Source organism: Topomyia yanbarensis, chromosome 2 (assembly GCF_030247195.1).
Source record: "Topomyia yanbarensis strain Yona2022 chromosome 2, ASM3024719v1, whole genome shotgun sequence".
NCBI classification, from domain to species: Eukaryota; Metazoa; Arthropoda; class Insecta; order Diptera; family Culicidae; genus Topomyia; species Topomyia yanbarensis.
This window is the reverse complement of record NC_080671.1, coordinates 404,586,819-404,609,159: the sequence shown is the minus strand read 5'-3', so window position 1 is coordinate 404,609,159 and position 22,341 is coordinate 404,586,819. Positions and strand designations below refer to the sequence as shown.

At 36.9% G+C, this 22,341-nt stretch overlaps 1 protein-coding gene across 2 annotated transcripts; it reads left to right on the top strand.

Moving 5' to 3' along the window:
• Positions 1–2,629: 2,629 nt before the first annotated feature.
• On the top strand, positions 2,630–21,235 carry LOC131684996 (meckelin). 2 transcript variants are annotated; one of them, XM_058968318.1, is made up of 8 exons: positions 2,630–2,805; positions 6,476–7,215; positions 18,710–19,342; positions 19,402–19,683; positions 19,734–19,880; positions 19,952–20,707; positions 20,797–20,884; positions 20,949–21,235. In XM_058968318.1, exons 2-8 carry the CDS (start codon positions 6,532–6,534, stop codon positions 21,191–21,193), a joined length of 2,835 nt encoding a protein of 944 aa, XP_058824301.1. In that variant the 5' UTR covers positions 2,630–2,805; positions 6,476–6,531; the 3' UTR covers positions 21,194–21,235. The 2 variants fall into 2 exon arrangements, with proteins under 2 accessions (XP_058824301.1, XP_058824300.1); XM_058968317.1 differs by lacking the exon at positions 2,630–2,805 and adding an exon at positions 5,276–5,630.
• Positions 21,236–22,341: the final 1,106 nt, after the last annotated feature.

The following is a 22,341-nucleotide window of genomic DNA, read 5'->3' as shown; positions in this document are numbered from 1 at the left end:
CCGGTTTATTTTATGTGCGGCAATGTGCATTTTCCTTATTTTGTTTGCGAATATCGCGGCTACACAAGTGAAAGGCGCTATTAAAGGTCATGTCCTGGTACTGAGTTCGTTGTCGATTATCATACGTTACAATTGCAGGGTTATTGTGAAAATTCCACTCTAAGATACTTGCTTTGTTAAGGTTTAACAGCCTAAAGTGTATTCTACTTCACTCCGGTTATGTCTCTGACATTACCCACTTATCTTTTTTATGTTTCAAATTGTCTGGAAAAATCTGGAAAAATTCTCCACAGTGTGGATTGTATAAAAATAAATCTGTGTCTGGACGACGCATACATATCTGGAAGAATCTAGATAAATCTGGACGGTTGGCACCCCTGAAACCAACCGTCATTACCAACAGCTAAGTAACAACGATTACACCATATGCCTCCAAATTAACAACCAACACCATCAATAAAGAATACCGATGGAAATGGATTTGCATCAGTGACTCGTAAGTACACGAAACAAAAAAGAAAATCCGACCGTGAGAATCGTGATTGCATTACCGATGACGACATGGATGTTAGCAAAAATGTGAGACAAGACGGGCCGAATGACCTCCAAGGTTGCAGCTAATGTTTCACCGCCATGGAAGAGGATCTCAACACGCAGCAGCAAGCTGCGGCAACAAGACCCGATAGGCAGGCATAAACATCATAAAAGTCCCCCGGGTCACATTGCATTGAGCCGTGTCAAATAACCAGGAAGGAAAAAAAATATGCGAAACAACAAGCTTTGCCGGCTACTCTCTACATTGAATAGCAACTACGCCAAGAAACGGATGAAAAGGTTAATTGCAGGAGTTATGGCAGAAATGTTTTTCCATACATTGTTCAATATATTGCGGTCATAGCTTAGTCGTATCTAGTCCAGATAGTGAAGTCACCTCTCTGGCGTCGGTAAAGGAGAAGTAGATCCAACTTCTATACTCTCTATACGCAAAAGTATCGTCCTCTTATGATACTTGTGAAGTGCGCAGTAGTATATACGGCCTCTAGCAAAAGCAAGTATCGGACTAACCATTCCTTCCTTTTCCTTCCGCGATCTACGTTCACCAGTAAAGCAATACTCTTTATGTAACGGTCTCATTTTGCACTATAGAGGGATTCCATGAGAAACCGGCCGACAGCAAAATATGACCACAGAGAACAGACATCCATGATCGAACAAAAATATTGAAAAAACGTGTGTAAACATTTGAATTAAAATACGATAAACACTAGCGCTGCCACACCAACCTATCCCAACTATCCGTCAAATCGATTCCGGAACCGGTTCGAAATCCTGGATGGATTCAGTATGGAATCTAGCTCAAAGAAAACAACTGATTCCGACTCTATCGGTTCCGGACTAGTTTGACTGGGTAGAGGAATAACCGCTGTCAATTCTGTCGAACTCAGCCACAAAAAACATGACGACAGTAGCGCACCTGGTTTAGATATCCAAACTACCTTCGAAACCGTTAGAGATTTTACACAAGTTGAATGCTGAAGAAGGACGTCTGTTCTCTGTGATATGACCATCGTCGATTCGAACGAAACTTTGCAAGTGTGTTCACTGTATCAATCTCCATGATATTCTCTGGCAATTGCAATATTTTGATACAAGAGCAATTTTTCAAAAGGGCGTAAACGTTTCTACGTGTATGAATTTCAAAAAATTTTTGTTCGATTACTGTATTTTATACAGCAAAACTCTCTGAGAACATGTTACAGGGAATGAATACTTCTGTCTGTCAAAAATATACACTGAAAAAAATGTTATTTTTCAAAAAAACAAAAATTTATGATAAAAATTTAAATGGCGAAAAAACCCATTTTTTAAATTTTTTTATATTTTGTTACCAAAAACCTAAAGAGAAAAGAAACATTTTGAATGTGATTGCATGATGGAGAAAAAATCGGTAAAAAAGTTTTTCTAACAATAACTTCGTACGTTTTTAAATTTCATACTAATTGACATACAAAATTCTAATTTTATTACAGAATATAATTCTAAGTACCATTTAAAATCAAAATGCATTTAACAAAAATCTTCCAAAATGCGATAGTTTTCGAGATATTTGAAATTTTGCTCCTTCAAAGCAATTAATTCGTGTAATTATTCGTGTAATTACACGAATTAATTGTTTTTGAAGGAGCAAAATTTCAAATATCTCGAAATCTATCGCATTTTGGAAGATTTTTACTAAATGCATTTTGATTTTATATGGTGCTTAGAATTATATTCTGTAATAAAATTACAATTTTATATGTCAATTAGTATGGAATTTAAAAACATGTACGAAGTTATTGTTAGAAAAACTTTTTTACCGATTTTTTCTCCATTATGCAATCACATACAAAATGTTTCCTTTCTCTTTAGGTTTTTGGTAACAAAATATAAAAAATTAAAAAAATGGGTTTTTTCGCAATTTAAATTTTTATCATAAATTTTTGTTTTTTTTGAAAAATGACACAACATTTTTTCAGTGTATATTTTTTTCAAACAGAAGTATTCATTCCCTGTAACTCGTTCTTAGATAGTTTTGCTGTATAAAATATAGTAATCGAACAAAAAAATTTTGAAATTCATACACGTAGAAACGTTTACGCCCTTTTGAAAAGTTGCTCTTGAGTCAAAATAATCTTATTACCTGTGGAAAATATTTAGTCTTCCATGACGGTGAAACGTGCAAAGTTTCATCGGAATCTAAGATGGTCGGTCACGATTTTAATGATTTTCGGACGGATCTTCGTGGAATTCCTCTATAGAAAATTGGTAAGTGAGGAATAAAATTATAACATGTATCTCCGCGTTCGGGAACGGATTTTGCCCTTCTATAGCTTGTTAGAAATTCAGACACAAACATACAAACATTGTCCCAATTTGCCGAGCTAAGTCGATTGGTATATGAGACACGGATCTCCAGGCCTCGGAAAAGTTTGCAAAGTTAGAGCAAACCAACAAACAGCACCACTAACAAAGAAGCGATCGCCGAAGAAGATAGCTACGCAATAGAGAGCCATAAAACCAAGGAACAAACAATAACACCCGACTGTGAACGGCAAGAAAATAGTGCCGATGACGACATAAACGAAGGCTGAATGACCCACTAAAATGCGGCCGACAATGCAGCTAATGCTTCACTGCTAAGGAAACAAATCTCAACACGCATCAGCCAATTGCGTCGACCAGAAGTTACAAATAGAAACAAAATTTTGTTGTGGTTTTTATTTTTATATATTGTAAAAACACAAAACTCAGTTGGCTCAGTTATGCTTACACGCAAAAGAATTATCTATGCTTGATTCTACAAATTATTTCTTTATTTTCAATCACGATTAAATATTTATTTCAAATCAAAGCATTTATTGAGCTAAAATGGATTTTTGGGTTAGATCAACAAAAATATTTATTAAATTAATCTTACTGGTTTTGTTATTTGTGATTTTCGAAGAGCGGCAAAATTATTGTTTATTTCAAATAAATCAGTGATTAAAGTAAAAACATGCTACGAATTGATTCCAAGGGTTTTCTTACATTAACTCGACAAATCTTGTTGGATTGAAACAAAGAGATAAAAGTTTGTTCCAATCAATAAGGAAGTTGATCACGCGTGCGGCAAAACTGGAAAACTTTACGCTCGCTTGCCTTGTCAAGATACGGAGAAGCAAATTCTGAAGTGTCCAAACGATCGTAAGTAATCAAATTTTTCCAAACGATCGTAAGTAATCAAATTGTTGCCAAAAATCTAAAAAAAATATTGAACAAATTTCCCTCCAGCGATATGTGGGCTAGTTCCAAAGCAGCAAAAGTCGTTCGAGATCGATATCAAGTGAGCATATGACCGAGAAACGAACCAGGCGGAAACGTCATGCAGAAGTGCTAGTTTACGCGAGTTGACTGTCGTTACGTCTACAGTGGTTCTACCTTGCATCGAGAAGCTTCTAAACAAAACAAAATTCTTCAGTGGTAAGTCACTAATAATTTGATCTTTTGTAATGAGTTGAGAACAATTCATTCGTTTGAAGGTACAACGGATGCTACGACAAATCAGTTGGATTCTGCGACGCGCGAATGAATTCAACAGCGACGATCGCACCCATAGAAGCTCTGAGGAATGCACAGTCCCAGTAGTACAGGATGTCCTGCAAAAAATAAAATTGCGTGAACAAAACAAATTTAGTTTTGATTTAACATTCGAAATGCGTTATTTTGAACATTTATTGCATTTAAAATAATAAAAGGTACAATTTGAATCGACAAATTTTTTTATTTCGATTCAATGTTCGATTTGCATTGATTCAAATATTTGTAGCGTTTAAAGCAACAAAACGAGCTTATTAAAACAACAAAATTGTATTTTTGTTTCGATTGTGGTTATGATGAGATCCACAAAATACTTTTTTGATTCAACTTTTTTTCATGTTTGATCCAATAAATTATTCAGAGTTATTTCAACAATTGTTTTATTTATATCAACATACATTTTTTATTGAACACAGAACAACTTGATAAATTTGTTGGTGTCACCCTCATATTATTTGAGATTAATAATTATTTTTCTGCGTGTACGCATTAAGCTGTGTTCAACAAACAAAATATGCCAAACTCTCAGTATTTAATTGATATTTAAGCCACTATAGATTATTGTTGTAGTTGACCGGACTCGATTATTGGAAATCGGAGAAATTTTTTTTGTAGGAAACTATGCATGTATTTAGTTATTTTCTCAGCAAATGGTGTATAAATTACAGAAACGTTTCATTTTGCTAATGCTCAAAATATTACTGATATATTACTCTAAAATCTGTGACGGAGCGTACAAATCTGGAAAAATCCAGATACATCTGGAAGGTTTGCAGTTCTGACTAGAAAACCAATTAAGTATCATATTTCACCCAATAATTATATCGTTCCATGAACGACAGATTTCAATGCATGATACCAAGGTTTGAAAGAAACTTCCATCCTAATATGCATATACAATGTAACACCCAACATCAAACAGTTTTGTTTTGCCTAAAATCAGATGTTCTACTACCTCCGGCAATTAACCCACGTACACGTACTGCATTTACCACACGTGTCACGATCGGTGTGTAAGGTAAATGCATGTCCGCTTGCCATAAGTTCAGGTCGCGCCGGATATCCATGGTAACATCAACAAAACAAATCAAGTGCGACCTACAATTTGGCACTGTTCTGCTACTTTTATTATCCGAGAATAGTCGAACTGAATCCTTCCGTCGAGGATGGCAAAACCGTATCCTCTGCGTGGTTTCAAATCTTTTAGAAGCGATACTTGTAGAAAAGTAATTAAATTGTTCAAAGTTTCGTTGGTAAATGCCTCGAAATGGCACCACGACGACAAAGAAGTGGCACGTGTACGTTAGGTACCCGTGATGTGTTATGTGTTTCTTTGATTGTTGGCATGTTTGTTGGTATCGATGATACCTTCGCGAACGTAGATTTTTACAACATAAATGAAGTTTTCCTCTACAAATCTCCGGATAGTTGTCGAAGTAATGAATATTTCGATACCTTTACCTTCAAATGTAGGGTATGCGATGAAGGATTACATCTCGCTGTGAATGATGATCGTAAGTCTGATAGATATATTGTGTGTAGAAACACTAACAGATGGTTTCTTCCACCTAACAGTGGATCTTGTATCAGGTATCTTACATATTCATAAGGGATCAGAACTGTAGAAGTAGAACCCTTACTAAATTCTATTGGATATGATATTTGCAGAAATTTATACTTTAGGGAGCATTGAACATATCAATAGTAATATTTGTATAGCACTATTACTTAATCATTATCTTGGTTCGATTATTAGCTTTTAAATTTATTTATAATAAATGGTGGTCATTCGAATCTTACGCCCGCCATTTTATCAGGTCGTGTGAAAATTCTTTTCGTCGCCTGAAAGCGCTGGTGCATTCATTACTCATTTTTTCCAATTCGCTTATTTAAAAATGGCTTTAATGAGCCGTGGGATTTTTATATATTTACAAAAAAACAAGCAATTTTTACGATGTTACCATTGAATCCTTCATACGCAATCTACCTGTCCAACCGAGAACTAGGGCTGATTAAACTAATTAAATATGATATTTTTATGTTCCAAATGGTTCAACGTCGACACGTAGCTCATCAGGTTCAAAGCTGTCTAGTGCTTGTATGTAGGTTTTAAGTGCAATAACAATGCATTAGATACACACACAATTATATTGAACATAACCAGCAACAGAATCATAGTTTGAATAAATTAGAAGGGCAACTTGGTAGCTGAAAACAGGATTTTTGTTTACATTTTCGTTCATGTTGATGCACAGTGTAATTAATAGCGCCATTGAAAGTTCGAAGATGTTATTCCAAATATATCAAGAAATGTTTCGCATAAGTATTTACATTCATTCTCGTTACTATCCATTTACAGACCTGTCGTGCACCTGTGATGAACGTTCGATACCGTGGCGCGACTACGATAGTACCATGCAGGGACCAATCTGTCGCAACGTTAGTGATTTCTTCGATGTAGCGGGACCTCGCGTGGAAATGATGAAGTTTTGTCGAACTTACCACGTGCAACAGTTAAATTCGACAAAACCAGGCGGTCGTATAGTGCAAATTTTTCGCAAAACTTACCCACCAGGAAACGACAGCACAGTTTGCGGCTGTGGTAATAATCAGCAAAATGTAGAAACATACTCTGACCAGACGGGGTCATACGAAGCTAACAATTACTGTTTACCGCAGTTATTACTTAAAGATGTTCAAAATTACTATTCCTTCAAGTTGAATCACCGTCACAATGGCAACTTGTATAAAAACGTTAAATACTTAATTTTGTTTTGTCATATGATGCGGAGCCCCCGACACTGCCATTACTTGGCCAACCTGTGCGTGCTTAGTTTCTATAGCCTGGATAAATATTCACCGTGTGGCATTTTTCATACGTATCAAACCCACGACATGTCGGTGGGAACCAATTCTGTGCCCAATACGGTAGTAAGTGCTAATCTTTTCGGGATTGGAGATGGTTCGGGTAAGACAGCAAGCCTGTGGACGCTAGGTGACAATGTGAAACCGCCGTTGTTTTACCGCCGCGGAAAGTACGTGAACGAGATCTTGGAAAAGTATTTGGATTTTAGCTACGATATGAATGCTACTAATCAGGTCAGTCGGTAATGTAATCAGTAGTTGAATAGTTTACGATTCGCTAGCACGCGGCACAGTTAGAGCGATTTGTGTTAGTAAGACGGAGGAGGAAGGGATGTGTTACAATAGGGTGGCTCATTTATGATTCGTTACTAGGGGAGACTGGGGCTAGTTAGCGGTGTTTTGATTCATCTTGATTTTCATTTTTGCTAATTGGCTACGCATAATTGTCCCATGTGTATAGGGAATCCCATAGCACATGGGACAGTTATGCGTTATGTTCAATGGAGTTTCCACAAACTTATCACGGCTCCGGGTAGAGATTGCCTGTTAGATCCAAATATATTAGACTATATGTGAATGAAAACCTTTAAAACAGATTATTCTGATATTACAGTAATTGATAAATCTCATCTGCTGTGTATGAACAATATAATGCACATGCTATTCAAGGTAGTCTCTGAATCTCACACTAAAAAAATATTGTAAAGAACTTGATTTAAGAAAATTTCTTAAATATTGTTTAATATCTCAATTTAGTGCATTCCTGTAGCCTTCATATTTTAAACAAAATTCTTAAAAATTACATTATCAACAACTTTGCCGAAGACACCATGTCTCTTACTATTTTTGAAGAGTTAATTTTCCATAATTATTTCTAGGAGCTTTAATCACCAAAATAATTACATCAAAAGATACGATTTTTTATGTTGGAAAACTTCCTCGAGGTTGTTAAATTCAAAAGTTTATGCCTTCAAAATTATGTGATCGTGACCGTTAGAAGTTTTCGAACGTTTATTTCATTATAAAAGTGCACTTTGTATTTTGATACTTTGCCTTAATTAATGTATTATAAACAAAATTATAAAAGGCATCTGTTAGGCTAATTTTGTTTCTGAACTTTCAATATTTATCAAACTTTAATGAAATTGAAGCATTATCGAAAAATCAACAATCTTCATCATAAGCCAGGTGTTTAAAGGTTACGAATGGAGCACATTTTCGAAAGATTTAGGGAAATAAGTTGATGTTAGGAGCTTGGAGATGACGGACAGAGAATCGTTCCACAATACTGGATGTGTAGACCAGTTTATTAAGCTGACGATTTATTGGGGGTTTCTATCACACAAATCGAAGATTATTTTAATCCCAAGTAACCATAAGCATTAAGCCATTGCACTATATTGGCCATACATTTGCACTAATGTTGCATTGAAACTCCATTACAGCATTAACAATGCAATAAAGCTCTATATTAGCATCAATAATGCATAACTGCACAGCCGACATATAGCATTATCGCTTGCTCTATATGCATATATAATGCTGATATAACGCGTACATGCTTCAAGGATCTTTAAAGCATGTAAGCTTTACAAGTGCATTTAGTACCATTATAGAGCAAATAAAAAGCCGATATAATGCTACTGTAATGCTGTGGTTTTATTTGTTATGCAACTCTTCTTGAAGATTATATTCGGCATATTTCATTTCAATCGAACATATGCAATATAGTCCAGGGAGCAAACGCAGCACACTTACCGTAAATGACGAGGCAAGGTACTTCAGTTCGAGACTGACTAAAGGCAATTTTCGTAAAACATTCATATTATGTGAGAACGAAACCCCATTAAGGATATTCATTACAATGGATTAGAAGAGAGACAATTACGGTTTTAAACAGAACATCTTATTTTAATTTTTGTGCCTTTTTGCTCATCATACCGAAAAGAAACATAAGAAATGGTTTTAAAACCATGGCGGACAATGACAGCCCACTGAAACTTTTTAACAGCATTAGTAGTACCAATATTAGGTATTCAAATTTGACATTTGTGCGCTGGTGCTATATAATAGCATTAGTACTGCAGTAACGAGCTGTCAAGCTCTGCACAGTAATAGCACTATATTTCGCCTTTTCTGGTATAATACCAGCATTATATCAGTATTTAGGGCTTCACGGCTTTTTAAGACAGATTTATATGTGGATCTAAAGCAGATATTAGGTTACGTTATAATGCTTATTGGTTGCTTTGGTTGTTCCTTCATCAACTGTTCGGTATACAGTAAAACCCGATATCCAAAAGATTCGATCGACGTTGACTGTCATTTATTTCATATAAATTCCAGCCACAAATCTGTATATTCTTGAAATCAGTTGACGCCAGGTAATTGGAGGCAAGGGACTGTATATTAGGATGCCAAAAGTTTGAATGGAAGGAACATAACCATCAAATTTTATAACTAGACACACTTCGAAATCATTAGCACCTTGAAAAAAGTCTCTACGCAAAATTTCGGCTCAATCAGATTTGCACATGCGAGCAAAATTAAGATGCTTTTATGATCTTTGGCTGACAAAGGTTTTTACACATACTTCGAATAAAATCGGTAGTAATTTATACAATAAGTGAAGATAGCCGACAACATTTTTGCTTTACCATCCTCTGTCTTGTCTTTTAATTTATTATATCTCCCGCAATTTCTATCTCTTCTTTCGTATGCTTTAATTTCTTATTCTGCATTTGGTATAAATAAGCTTTGACAAAAAAATAACAGCTGCTGGTATCAGACCTAGGGGCATATCACTTCCCAGGTAACCAATAAGCATACTGAATGCGTCTTAACGGCTACTTGATAAGCACTTGAGTCGTTTTAAATGCTATTTAAAAGTCGCTTTTGGCAAAATATACAGCTACATTACTGCTGTGCTATGAAAATGCTTTTTTACTACTGTTGTGCATTCAGAATGCTGCTTACTGGCAAGAAGTTTTTAAACAGTTTTTCAAATGCTGATTAACAACAGTTATGCATAACGAACGCCAGCATACTGCAAGAAGCATCCGGGATGCAAATTTTACGCTACTTTACTGCATACACTAATGCTTGTTGGTTACCTGGGTTGTGATGCATTTTTGAAAATCAACAAAATTAAATGTTTTTTTAGTCATCCACATAGAACTTTAGAATGTACTTGTAACGTCAAAGCCCTGCAAGAAACTAGCTCTACAATCAACAAAACATCGAACGAAGTGAATCGGTGTAACGCGTTTGTTGAACAGACTTGTCTGCGAGGGAGTTGATGGAAAAATGAAAATCAAATGCATTTTTTTTTTTAAATTCAATGCAAATTTGATGCACATTTCTATAGTGATCTGCCCTTAGTATCAGGCACTGGCTTCATACACATTGAACTCTGATCTTCTTTTGAATCATAGATAATCCGCTAAATATTCTAATGATTTCGAAAGAACTGGCGCAGGAATACCCATCGTGACAGTTTTCTCGAAAGTTCGCCTAGATAAGCTCAGAATTTTAAACCAGGTTCACCAGTACGTTTAAACCTGGTTTCAGCGCTAAGCGAGGGTGAAGAAATTGCCCCCAAAGCAAGCAAATTACGTTACTGAGAGCAAGCTTTTTATTGAAAGACTTCCGTGTTTACATACCTGCTCCCAACGTTGAGATCGACGGTGCAGTCACCGATTCGAGTTTGTCATGCGTGGATATACTGAAGCACATATTTTAAGGACCCCTTGCTCTAACGAGCAAAGATTTTGACTGGCAATCGCACTGGACGGGACAAAATTGTCTATCTTTTCAAACTCGTGTCAAGTGACCTTTCCACATAACCATGCCATGTGTACAAACAGCGTCCGAGAAATCTGAAGCATTCCCTTAAAAAGCTCTTTGAGCACTCTTTTGCAAAAATATTAAAAAGAGCCACTCACCACGACAAATCATTATACTCTCTTGGGTGAGGAGTGTGATTCTGATGATCCCTATGTGGGGACATTTACTGCTCCCAAAAATTATAGACAGATTAGATTCCTTACAAAAGCTTAGATATTCTCTTGAGAGGCCACCAAATATACCAGCTCGAGCAAGCCCTGAGAGAAAGCCGAAGTAAACAGCTCTTCATCTTACAAATTTGAGACAAGTCAAGTTTTCGGCGCTTTCAGGAACACCAAAAATCTTATTGAGATTGAACTTAGTGCAGAACTCGTTGATGACCGACAACTTTGCGATATTGCGGAACTCTTCGCGGCATCGAGTAGGCTTCAATTCTCACGATACGCCGTAGGGTTGTCTGCTCGATTACAATTGATCTAGCTTACTTCACGATCTTTGCTACAGCTTTAAGGAGAGGGGCTGCTTCATTACCCATGACCACAAACCGATCCCATTGTATTTCTATGAAACTGCGAGTAAACGAGCGATAAAATTTGCAATATTTTCGCTATTTTTTAATTTGAAGTATTTTTGCTCCTCTTTTCTCCGGAGTGACTTCCGCGTGCTGGAACAAACCTAATATCTTCACCCCATGTATGTCGTGTATGACTGGTAGCATGATCAACATAGTTACTGTTCCAAAGCCCAGTAACCTGCGGTCTGTATGTTTCTTGTTTGAGGTGTATGTGTAAATCTGATATTTGAAAGGGCCTCAAGGGCAGCAGTCGGAGTTGTGGTGCAAGCACCAGTCAACGCCATGAGCGCCATTCTTTGCAGATAGTTTAGCTTCGACTGGACCGGCATCCGCTCTCTCCTCTGCCACCACACAAAGCATCCATATGACAGTATTGGGCGTACAATTGTCGTGTAAATCCAATAGATGTATTTAGTTTTGAAACCCCAGGTCTTTCCAAAAAAATTTATCAGCACTGTTCGAAGGCCACGCATGCTTTCTTGACTCTGAACTCAATGATAGCAGACCAATTCAGTTTGCAATCCAATATAACTCCAACGTATTTGACGTGATCTGCACACAGTAGCTCAAAATCAATGAACTGTAAGGAACGAACCCCGGTTTTTATTCGCTTCTTCGTGAAACGAACCATTCAAGTTTTTATTAGTCATGGGTGCGTTTAGACTTCGTCTCATCAGAAACCGACACTATCTTTTTGTCGGAATAGATTAGCGCCGGCTTGACGCCAAATCTCTAAAACTAAAACACACTGTGTTTCAATCGAACGACTGGTCAAACGTGATGTCCCGTCCGAGCAAAAGTTCTGTTTATGCCGATAAGACAAAGTAAAGCCGAAACTTGTCTTGGCTTAGCAGGCCTATGCGAAAGCACTATGCTATATTTTCACCCTAAGGAGAAAAATTGGGAAAACATCAAAATTTCTCACCAGGGGGAAATTTTTGGAAAAACCAGTCCTTGTGCATGAAGGGCACAAATCCTAACTTATTAGTCATGGGTGCGTTTCGACTTCGTCTCATCAGAAACCGACACGAATTTTTTTTCTCCGTAGGGTGAAATATAGCATAGTTTGAAGTTGAAGTTTTGTTTGGGTTATCTGTTAATTTAACTTGTCGATACCACTGCACTATGGTCCCAAAGCTATACTAAGGAAGACAAAACTGTTTGCGCCCAAACCGTTTGTTTTAGATATATAGTATCTTCGGCAAACTTTCTTAGAACTTTCTGCCGATTTTTTTTATAATAGTTCAATCAGGGTGGTTCTTGTCGTTAAAGCACAGACTAACAGACATAACACTATGAGGGAATCCCCTCAAAAAACATCGATACGGCAATTTTCCCAGAACACTAGCTCCACCTTTTATTCACGGTCCCAATCACTCATTTGCTGGTGGGTTACCCCTTCTGGTTTGGGGACAATTTTTCACTAGTAGTCTGTCCCCCATATTCCTGTTCATATGTAACTAGCGCTATAATTGCAAATGTGGCCACAGTCCCAACTACAAATATATTTAAAATCACCGCTAAAGCGGGCAAAGCATTGTTTTCGAGTGTTATGTCTGTTAGTCTGTGGCTAAAGTGTTAAAGTGGCTATCTCTAATGGTTCATGTGTTATGATTTTTGCAATAATTAAGGTAGTGTGGCTCTTGAAAAATTGGTTTTCTATTAATATTATTTTATGTGTTAATTTCTCGCTAATACTTTGTTCTAGAGGTTTTTAGAACGTTTATAAATTCACATTTCATACACTGATTTATCGTAAATACTTTGTTTGTAGCACTTTTAGAACTTTGAATGGGGCAAGCTGAAGTAATAAACTGCCCATAAAAGCATAAGAGTCTCATATGGATTTTTGTCGAAAATGAGTTATCTGTTGGATTGTGTTCTGTATCACCACTGAATTACAACTCACAAGTAAAATTACCATTTTCTCGGATTTCTGTTTTTCAATCTTATGCTTTTATAGGCAGTAAAGTGATACCCCATCTTAAAAAAAAAATTAACGGAAATCACGCTACCGAAATTTTTTTCACTTTCACAATTTCCTATCTTTCAAATGAAATTAAAAGATTGAAAATCCATTTGCAATCTTGGAAGATATAATATATTATAGCTTTGAAAGAAATCCATTTTTGTTTTGAAAATCGCCTGTAACTATGCAAACAAAAGAGATAGAAACTTTGCTGTTTCGGCATTAATGTGCATTTATTAAAGTTCTAAAAACGTCTAGAACAAAGTATTTGCGAGAAATTACCCAGGTAACAAATTAAGTTTTGAGGCAGGTTTAAAGTGGTTCTTATAGAAAACACTTAAAGCTAAAAATAAAACTAGTAATACCACAAATGCTTCTCTAGTACTATCATAGAACTATAACATGATCAGAAAGGCCCACGCTAGAGAAAGCTTTCATAACCTTATTATGAAACCTCATTAGGAGCATTTGCTCATTTGATTGTGTTCTCTCTCCTGCAACTGGCCAAATTTATTTTCGGAAAGATAAAAATAAAACGATATCGCTACATATTATTTAATTGATCATCTTGACAATTTTGTACAGAAATTAGTTGTGAAATAGAAATGAGCTACATTTTTAATCACTTTGAAAGAACCATTGACTTCACAAAACTCATTTCCATTATTGCTGCGTACATGCAAATTAGGTGCGAATCCAAATTTTAGGTAATAGTTGATATAAAAGTGCTCCAGAAGCTGAGCGCCATATAAATATACATATTTTTATTAAAAGAGATTAAGATTCAATAATAACTAATATTTTAAAAACAATATGAATATTCGTATCTACCGTTTAAGCAAATGTTTGAATCATGTTTACACTGTTTTTAATCATTTATTGACGAAACAATTATAAATTTGGAAACTCCAATTTCAACCAAATGAATTCTTCCAATATGACAGCAAAAAAATTCGCAACATTTCTGAATATAATACGATAAAACATTTTACTTTGCTACAATCCATCAACAAGATTGTTTGCGCTATTCCAGGTCGTAGAAATATGTTTTTAAATTGAATGGTAGTAGGGTGATGAGCCTATTATCGCTATGTTTCTATTATTACGCTACCCATTTGAAGCCGTTGGTTAGAGCAGTGTCTGCCATCTTTGTTTAACGGCTTGAGTCAAATGGTAGCGCAACAATAGGGGCACTCGATTCGTGTTTTCGTTGCGCTCAAACACGAGAATTTCACTGTTTTCAGCGCATTTGAGTAATTATCTTGGTTCTTAACAACGAAACAAAGCTGTTGATGCCAATTTGAACGCATTCCATTGTTTGGAGGCCGAGTAATTAATGAATCAGTGAGGCACCCTCCTTAGCATGGTGAAAATAGGCACTTTACCCTATGTCTTGCTAATCACGCTCACAGACGCTAAAGTAGTCACGTATACTGTCGTTCTAAGCATAATTGTCCCATGTATATAGGGAATCCCATAGAACATGGGACAGATATGCTTATAACGGCAGTATATGGCACCCCTATCCCATTTGTATTGAACTGACATAAGTCGACATCTCAGCGGGCACACAAATTATGGGCCCCACTGACAGTTCAAATTGTTCTGCTCATTTTGCTCGAAGTTCGATTTTCACTAGTCAGATACCGCACGGCATGACTCAATTTTTAGACATTTGTTAAAAAGCGAAAAGATTGGACAGCTAATTGAAGAAATGTTTTGCTTTGGACGTGTCAGTGAATAACAAAAACTTTATACCATGGAGCACCAACAAATTAAACGAATTTGACTATCACAAAATTGTGTCGAATGAAATTGAATTTGCTAATTGTGGATCGACCCTAACGCGACGTTTTAGATGTTGGCTTTGAAATCAAGGCGGCGTAGCAAATACCTGAAAGTAGTTTTATTGGTGCGAAAATCGCAGCAATCCGGTTTTAACAGGTTGACAGCTTCAGCCGAAAACAAACAAATCACGCAGAAATTTAGGTTGTTCGGTAGCGTGTTAAAGCGATGCCGTTTAAAATAGGGCAAACGATCGAGAAAGGAGAAACGTCCGCGCTATGGGAGAAAGAGGGGGTCCTTTTTTGGACGAAAAATGTTTTGAATCCATTGACCACCTTCAATTTGCTGGATCGAAACTTCTTTAGGAGTCTTGAGTAAAGTTCTGGGATCCCGCGGTAAAACATGGGAGAGGCCACCATTCAGAATTTTGAGCACATTTTTCAACGCATTTTGCTCAATGTTGTTGGTGATTGCACACGTGCGAAAATCGCTAAACAGCCGCAAGTTCTCGAAAATGTCATCATCTGATTCACCTGGATAGTACTCGAACGTTGTTTCTTCTGTCTGGCTATTAGATTCAACGGAATAGGTAGGGAGAACATTTATGTTAACTGGAGCTGTGTTTATCAATTATCACTCAATGATAATACACCCAAAACAGACCCTGTAAGAATCGTTTACATTAATGCAATAAATACGAGAGAAAATTGCAAGCGTTCTGGTAATGTGCGAAAATTGCAAGAAGCTTCCTTGCATGTAATGTAAGAAACAGACAAGACGAATTTTGCCGATGTATTAGCGATGTATTGGTGACGCATGTGTTAGAAAAAAGACAGCTGGCATTGAAAAATAAGCCCAGCACGTGGAGGTCACTAACCAACGCTTAATCCATCCAACCATGCTATCAGATAATTATGACTGGATAAAAGTCGTATATAAACACTCGGATGATTTCACGATTAATGAAAAAAGTAAAGGGCGCACCCAGATTTGAACTCACGTCCTTGCGCATCGTAGTACTGACTATAGGCACTGTTCTATCTTTCCACATGTTGAGAGAGCGTTAAAACTCGTGCAATAAATACATCCGCAATTTGATGCTGTCTCGTATGTAATGAATAAGCCACAAAACTGCGTTTGATGATATTATTGGTGAGGAATGAATAAAAAGTAGACGGAAAATAAAAGCTCGCCTTGCGTTGCTATACCAACCAGCATAGTCACGTGAATGTAGTGGTAATCCTTTGACAGTGTGTTGAAGAAACGTATAGCGAGAGATGAAGTGATTTTATATGCTTGCCACAATTGCAAGCGGCTTTTACTGCAAAATTGCAAGCGATGCTAACATTATTTGCAACTGATTGTCGCTTGAAATTATTGCAAGAGATTTTTGTTTTGGGTATACCTGTGATTCTGATTGGAATACTTTAAGAAAATTTCGCTTCACATTTTGCTTAAAGTGATCTCTCGCATTTATTTTCTTCCACTTATCCATTTTGACAAATGTAATGACAAAGATTTATAATAGTTTTCTGGATAATTGTTTAAGCACAACATTTCCATCGTTACAGCTATTTTGCTTTGTATACAATCAATACGTCGTGAGATTGTTTGAATGAAGAATTCTTAGCTTTGTCGCACTCTGTCGCACAACCAACATAAAACATTGTTTTCTTATTTTAATATAGCATCATCCGATAGCATTTTAAGTTTACATAGAGCAACGTTAAAACATTTATTGCGAGTAAATGGAAATTTACAATGCCTGGTTTTAAGGTTGTTGTAATATTACTGTGATATGTTTCATACGTTCACATAAAACGTAAGCCTGATTGGCATGATTTCAATCAACGAAAAAAGAAAATTGATCACTATTAGCTTCAATATAACTTTCATAAAACTTCCCAGGTAACCAACAAGCATTAGTGTATGCAGTAAAGTAGCGTAAAATTTGCATCCCGGATGCTTCTTGCAGTATGCTGGCGTTCGTTATGCATAACTGTTGTTAATCAGCATTTGAAAAACTGTTTAAAAACTTCTTGCCAGTAAGCAGCATTCTGAATGCACAACAGTAGTAAAAAAGCATTTTTATAGCACAGCAGTAATGTAGCCGTATATTTTGCCAAAAGCGACTTTTAAATAGCATTTAAAACGACTCAAGTGCTTATCAAGTAGCCGTTAAGACGCATTCAGTATGCTTATTGGTTACCTGGGTTGAATAAAGCTAAACAGTATAGTAAATTTTACTTGGGTAATACATAAAAAAATATTAATATAAAACCATTTTTTCAAGAGCCACCCTACCTTAAAAATTGCAAAAATCATAAAATATGAACCATTAGAGATAGCTATATAGTTTCCTCAGAAAAGTTGCTTCAATTTGATTGATTTATAACTTTGTAGAACATTATGTAGCTGAATTTTACACATCTAAAAAGTTGATACTTTGAAGATTTCAACCACAAGGGCCACCCTAATTCAACTAATATAAAAAATCGGCAAGAAAGTTCTAAGAAAGTTTGCCGAAGATACTATATATTTAAAACCAACACTATGGGCGTAAACAGTTTGGCTTCCTAGATGCAGCTTTGGGACAATAGTGCACTATTCGACAGCTCTTAATGCGGGTTGCATTAAGTCAAAGATTGTTTCGATGCGAAATCCAGTAATTCATATTGGGTAATCGTCAGCAAACCCGTAGGTTGGAAATCCAAGCTTATTGAGTTTCTTCAACAAGCCGTCGGCAACCAGGTTTCATAACAATAACGCCACCCTAAGGGCAACCTACCTGTCCCCGTGACGAGCAAAGAATGCGGTTACGAAACATTGCGTTTATCCAACCCGAGATACGTGCAGATACCCTATGACCGCGCTTCGCTTCCCAAATCGCAACCCAAAAAATATTCCCTTCAATATATCAAAGCCTAGAAAACCATTGTTTAAAAGTAAACATTTATCCAACAATATCTCATGTTTGAAGGAGAGACAATTTCTTATGTGTTGTTTAGAGCAATTAATGAAACATATGAACTACTCGATATTCCAAAATGATATTCCCAGTTCTACATGGAAGCTATTAAGAAGGTTATTCGTATGCACAAGTTCGCATGATAATTTAAAAATGGAAGTGTTTAGAATAGCTACCCTATATTGTATAGATACGCATGTATAGAAATACATAATAGATGCAAATATTCACCCTGCATGGAATTGGTTACAGTCACGAAAGTCCTCCTATAGGTTAGCAGCATCGCATTTTTATATAGCCAATCGTACACAAAACCGTTAGTGTGATATTCATGATAAAATGCATATAAAAACATATTTCTACCTGTCTGATCACAAAGCTGAAATCTGAAGCTGATCCAATGGCGACTATTCAAACATTGGTACAGCAGACATTAAAATTTTAAACCACCCTATCATACATATAAAAATATTTATATTTATAGCTGTAGTATAGTTGTACGAGAGTATGTATTTAAGTTGACCTAATTCCATTTCATTATGCGCCTTTTCTTCCTGCCCACTAATACTTTCCATCGATTTTCCAGCAAAACAACACGATAAACTTCACCCTCATTAGCTACGATTTATACGGCCACCTGAAGAGCTTCCGTGCCATGCGCCTAACGGATTTGAACTTGTGCGAGCGATACGCGGTCAGCCGGGAACAGAGGGTGAGCTTTGCTCAGAACTATTACCGCCAGTGTCGAATCAGTTTGCAGCGATTGTTGGATGATTTTGCCGAGCCAGAGTTCATCAATCTGTATGCAGATTATTATGACCAAAGAGCACGTCTTTTACGATCGATTCCGATTCTGGTACGAAAGGCATTTTCCCACAATGATCACGTGGATCCGGAAAAATGGCAACTGATCAGAAGGTTTCTGATGGTTGACGCCGTGTCCGGTCGGAATGAACATTTCAAACCAAGACTGTATGATGAAAATGCTCTTCATGAGAAGTACTTTTTCGTGCGATATGTGAGCAGCGTTGAATTGGAGATTCGATTGCACTCAGACGGCGCTAGGAACCCGAATCGAATTGCAGTGCCCTTGCTGAAGTTAAAGTATGACATGGTCAATACGTCGCAATGGGAATCTAGATTGTTTTTCGAGGATACCGTGGATTTTGATTTTAGAGTTACTTTTATAAAAAAATATAACTTTGATTCCTTGCTTGAGGTAACTTATACAGTTTCATAAAAAAGTATGATTAATAATCTTCAGATTACTCAATGTAGATACTGCTTCCAATATTTATTCTTTTGGCCTTTGCCATGACCCTCTTCCAAACGTTCTGCCATAAATTGCGCCAAAACAAGATGTACTACGACATGGAGATTTTCTTGAACTTTATAGTCTACCTGTGTTCGAACGTGGCTACGGCGCTACTCGCTGTAACGGTGGCAATCGCACTACATGTGTTTATAACATACAAAACACAGAGCAATGTTAAAATGCTACTTCCAGTTGAGGTGCAAGGTGCCTTGGAAGTTTTCATTTATTTAGCATTTAGTTTCAAGGTAATATATAAATGTATTATCAATACAGCTCTAATTATTATGTATTTCAGTTGCTCAAATTGCTGCGAATTTTTGTACTCATTTCTGGAATAGATATATTCTTTATTGATTGGGAGCGCCCGAAAGTACTCGAGTCCGGCTTCGGAAATCAACGCACACATCTACTAGACACATCTTCCATAACATCTAGTGCTACTGTAAGTATATGGCCATCGTTGTGCTTTTCAGTGGTTCGTTGCTTCAAATCTAACCAAAATGAGTATTTCAGAACCGTCCTTCATGCGATAGTGTATCTGCTTGGCGAAACTACTTCATCGCTAACGAGTGGCAAGAGCTAGCCACCAAGAGAAAGATATCAATGTTTGCACACATTATACTCTTAATTTTAACATTTTTCCTGTTCGGCTTTGAGCATTGGTCCTCACGAAGTTTCGACTTACATTTAAAGCAAACTGAAGAGAATCTTGGGGATAGCGATAAGGTGCTCAACGTTGCCATAGGAATCCTAGTGTACGGAACGGTTTACCTCGCACAACGAGTGTACAACTTTCTAATCTACGAACGTTTCATCGAGAACGCTATCCAGCAGTTTATAGACGTAGCATCGATTGCCAACATTTCAGTCTTTATTTTGTGCATGGAATCGTACGGATTCTACATTCATGGCCGCTCGCCACACGGATTTTCCGACACTGACATGTGTTCGATGATTCTTCAGTTTAAGCGGGAGGAAGATAACCTCTGTGGAAATCGTGGACTCCTTCCGGGTTCCGAACAGCAAACATACTCGATATTGGTACCGAAAAATCTACGAACGTTTTATGATAAGCTTATCGCTCCACTTAGAAATTCGTCAAGCTTTGGACCGCACCAGCATCTAAATCAGACTCATTTGGTGGGCAGCGCGAAACTTAGTAACTCGGGAGTCATCAGTGGTCCAGGAGGACAGTTCGAGTATAACTTTGAAAGGACCATATTGACCTACTACAATGTGAATCGGTTCTTTGCAGCATTTGTGGATCACGTAAGCAAAACTTTAAAAAATATTTTTTTAAATCAATTTGAAACAACAGTTAGCCAAATCCCAAGAATCGACACACTTTTATTTTTCAGGCTCTCAAAGATTTGGACTATATAATTCAAGAACGAACCATCCTTGAAAGTTTGCTAAACTGCGAATTTCAAAGCTACGTAACCGAAAGTACGCCGAAGCGAGACTAAATACTGTCTAGACATAAAACTCATGAAATCTCATTTTCCACCAGATAAAGGCGTTTTCTACATTGACAACGGACACTCATTCGATCAGGTGTTGTTCTACGGTAATGAATCGGTATTCTTCCAACAAGAATTGGCTCTTTTCCTGCTCGTAGTTCTGTTGAGCAACGATTTTCTGATAGCGATCGTTGTGGTTGGGATATTGTATAAATTGTTTGAAATGGTAATGAACTACATGTTGAAGACTAATTTGGCCAAAAAAACGCTAATCGACAAACGGTTTCTGATTTAAGTTAGTTTTACTCGGGAATGATACTGTGTGATAACAATTATAGAATTCTTTTGTATATATGAATAAAACTTTCTTCCAACTTTTCTGCGTGTTTTTGGAATACCAAGAGAACATATTTCGTCTAACTTTTTTTAAATTGCCCCAATGATAAACTGCGTTGAATATATACTTTCATACTGGCTAACATTGTAAAATGTTATGCAACCGAGAGGCAATCAATCAGTATTCTTGAACTCGTACCCCACTTCTACGGTTGAATCTCTCACCGGCGTTTTCGTGCTTTAACTTTACTTGGCTTTAACCGATGGTTTACGGACATTTTCTGGGATTGCCCTAGCAGCTCGTATAACTTTTCATTGTAAATCTTTTTAAATCTGCCCAAAACCTTTTAAATATTATAAGTAGGAGCACAAAGTCTGTCAGTAAAATTCCCTCGGTATGATACTGTACCTTGATGTGGTCCGGGGGCTTTTCCACCAAAGCAGTATTACAGTGATTATATCACAGAAACGTGGGATACAATTATTTTCTTTTTAGTTAAGCTACATTTTGATCAATTTTAGTACTTAACTTGGCGACCTTTATTATCCACTGCCATGGTCAAATAATGTACAATGTGGGTTTAGGGCCCAATTCTCTCTGCAGGCACCCTTCTTTTGTTGTTATATTTTCAATTAGATCCATGCTAACACTCACTAACACAAATTGCGCGCGATCATTAAAGAATACGCGAACATGCGATTGGTCACACGCTTATAAAAATAATGTGTCCACGCGAAGTTACATACATACTAGCACACGCGACAAAAACGTCCACATACAAATGCTCGAGTCCTTCGCGATCATCCACGCACGACCACACCCACGATCTCGTAAAAAGAATAACACCCCGGTGACTAAGTGAATGGTTTAGCACTTATAAATTAACAATCCCGGTCTCGAGAGTGAACCTCCAAATGCCCGTGTTCGCGCGATCATGAATCGGTTTCGTCCGGAATCCCCTATTCTCGGCCCTAGTAGCATAAGTCCAATGCCTTCAGGTGGACCAATCAAATATATAATGCTCATATCCACTAAACTACATAAAAATCGAATGTATACAAATAAGGTCACATACACGCGACAAACAAATATAAAAATGCTTGAGC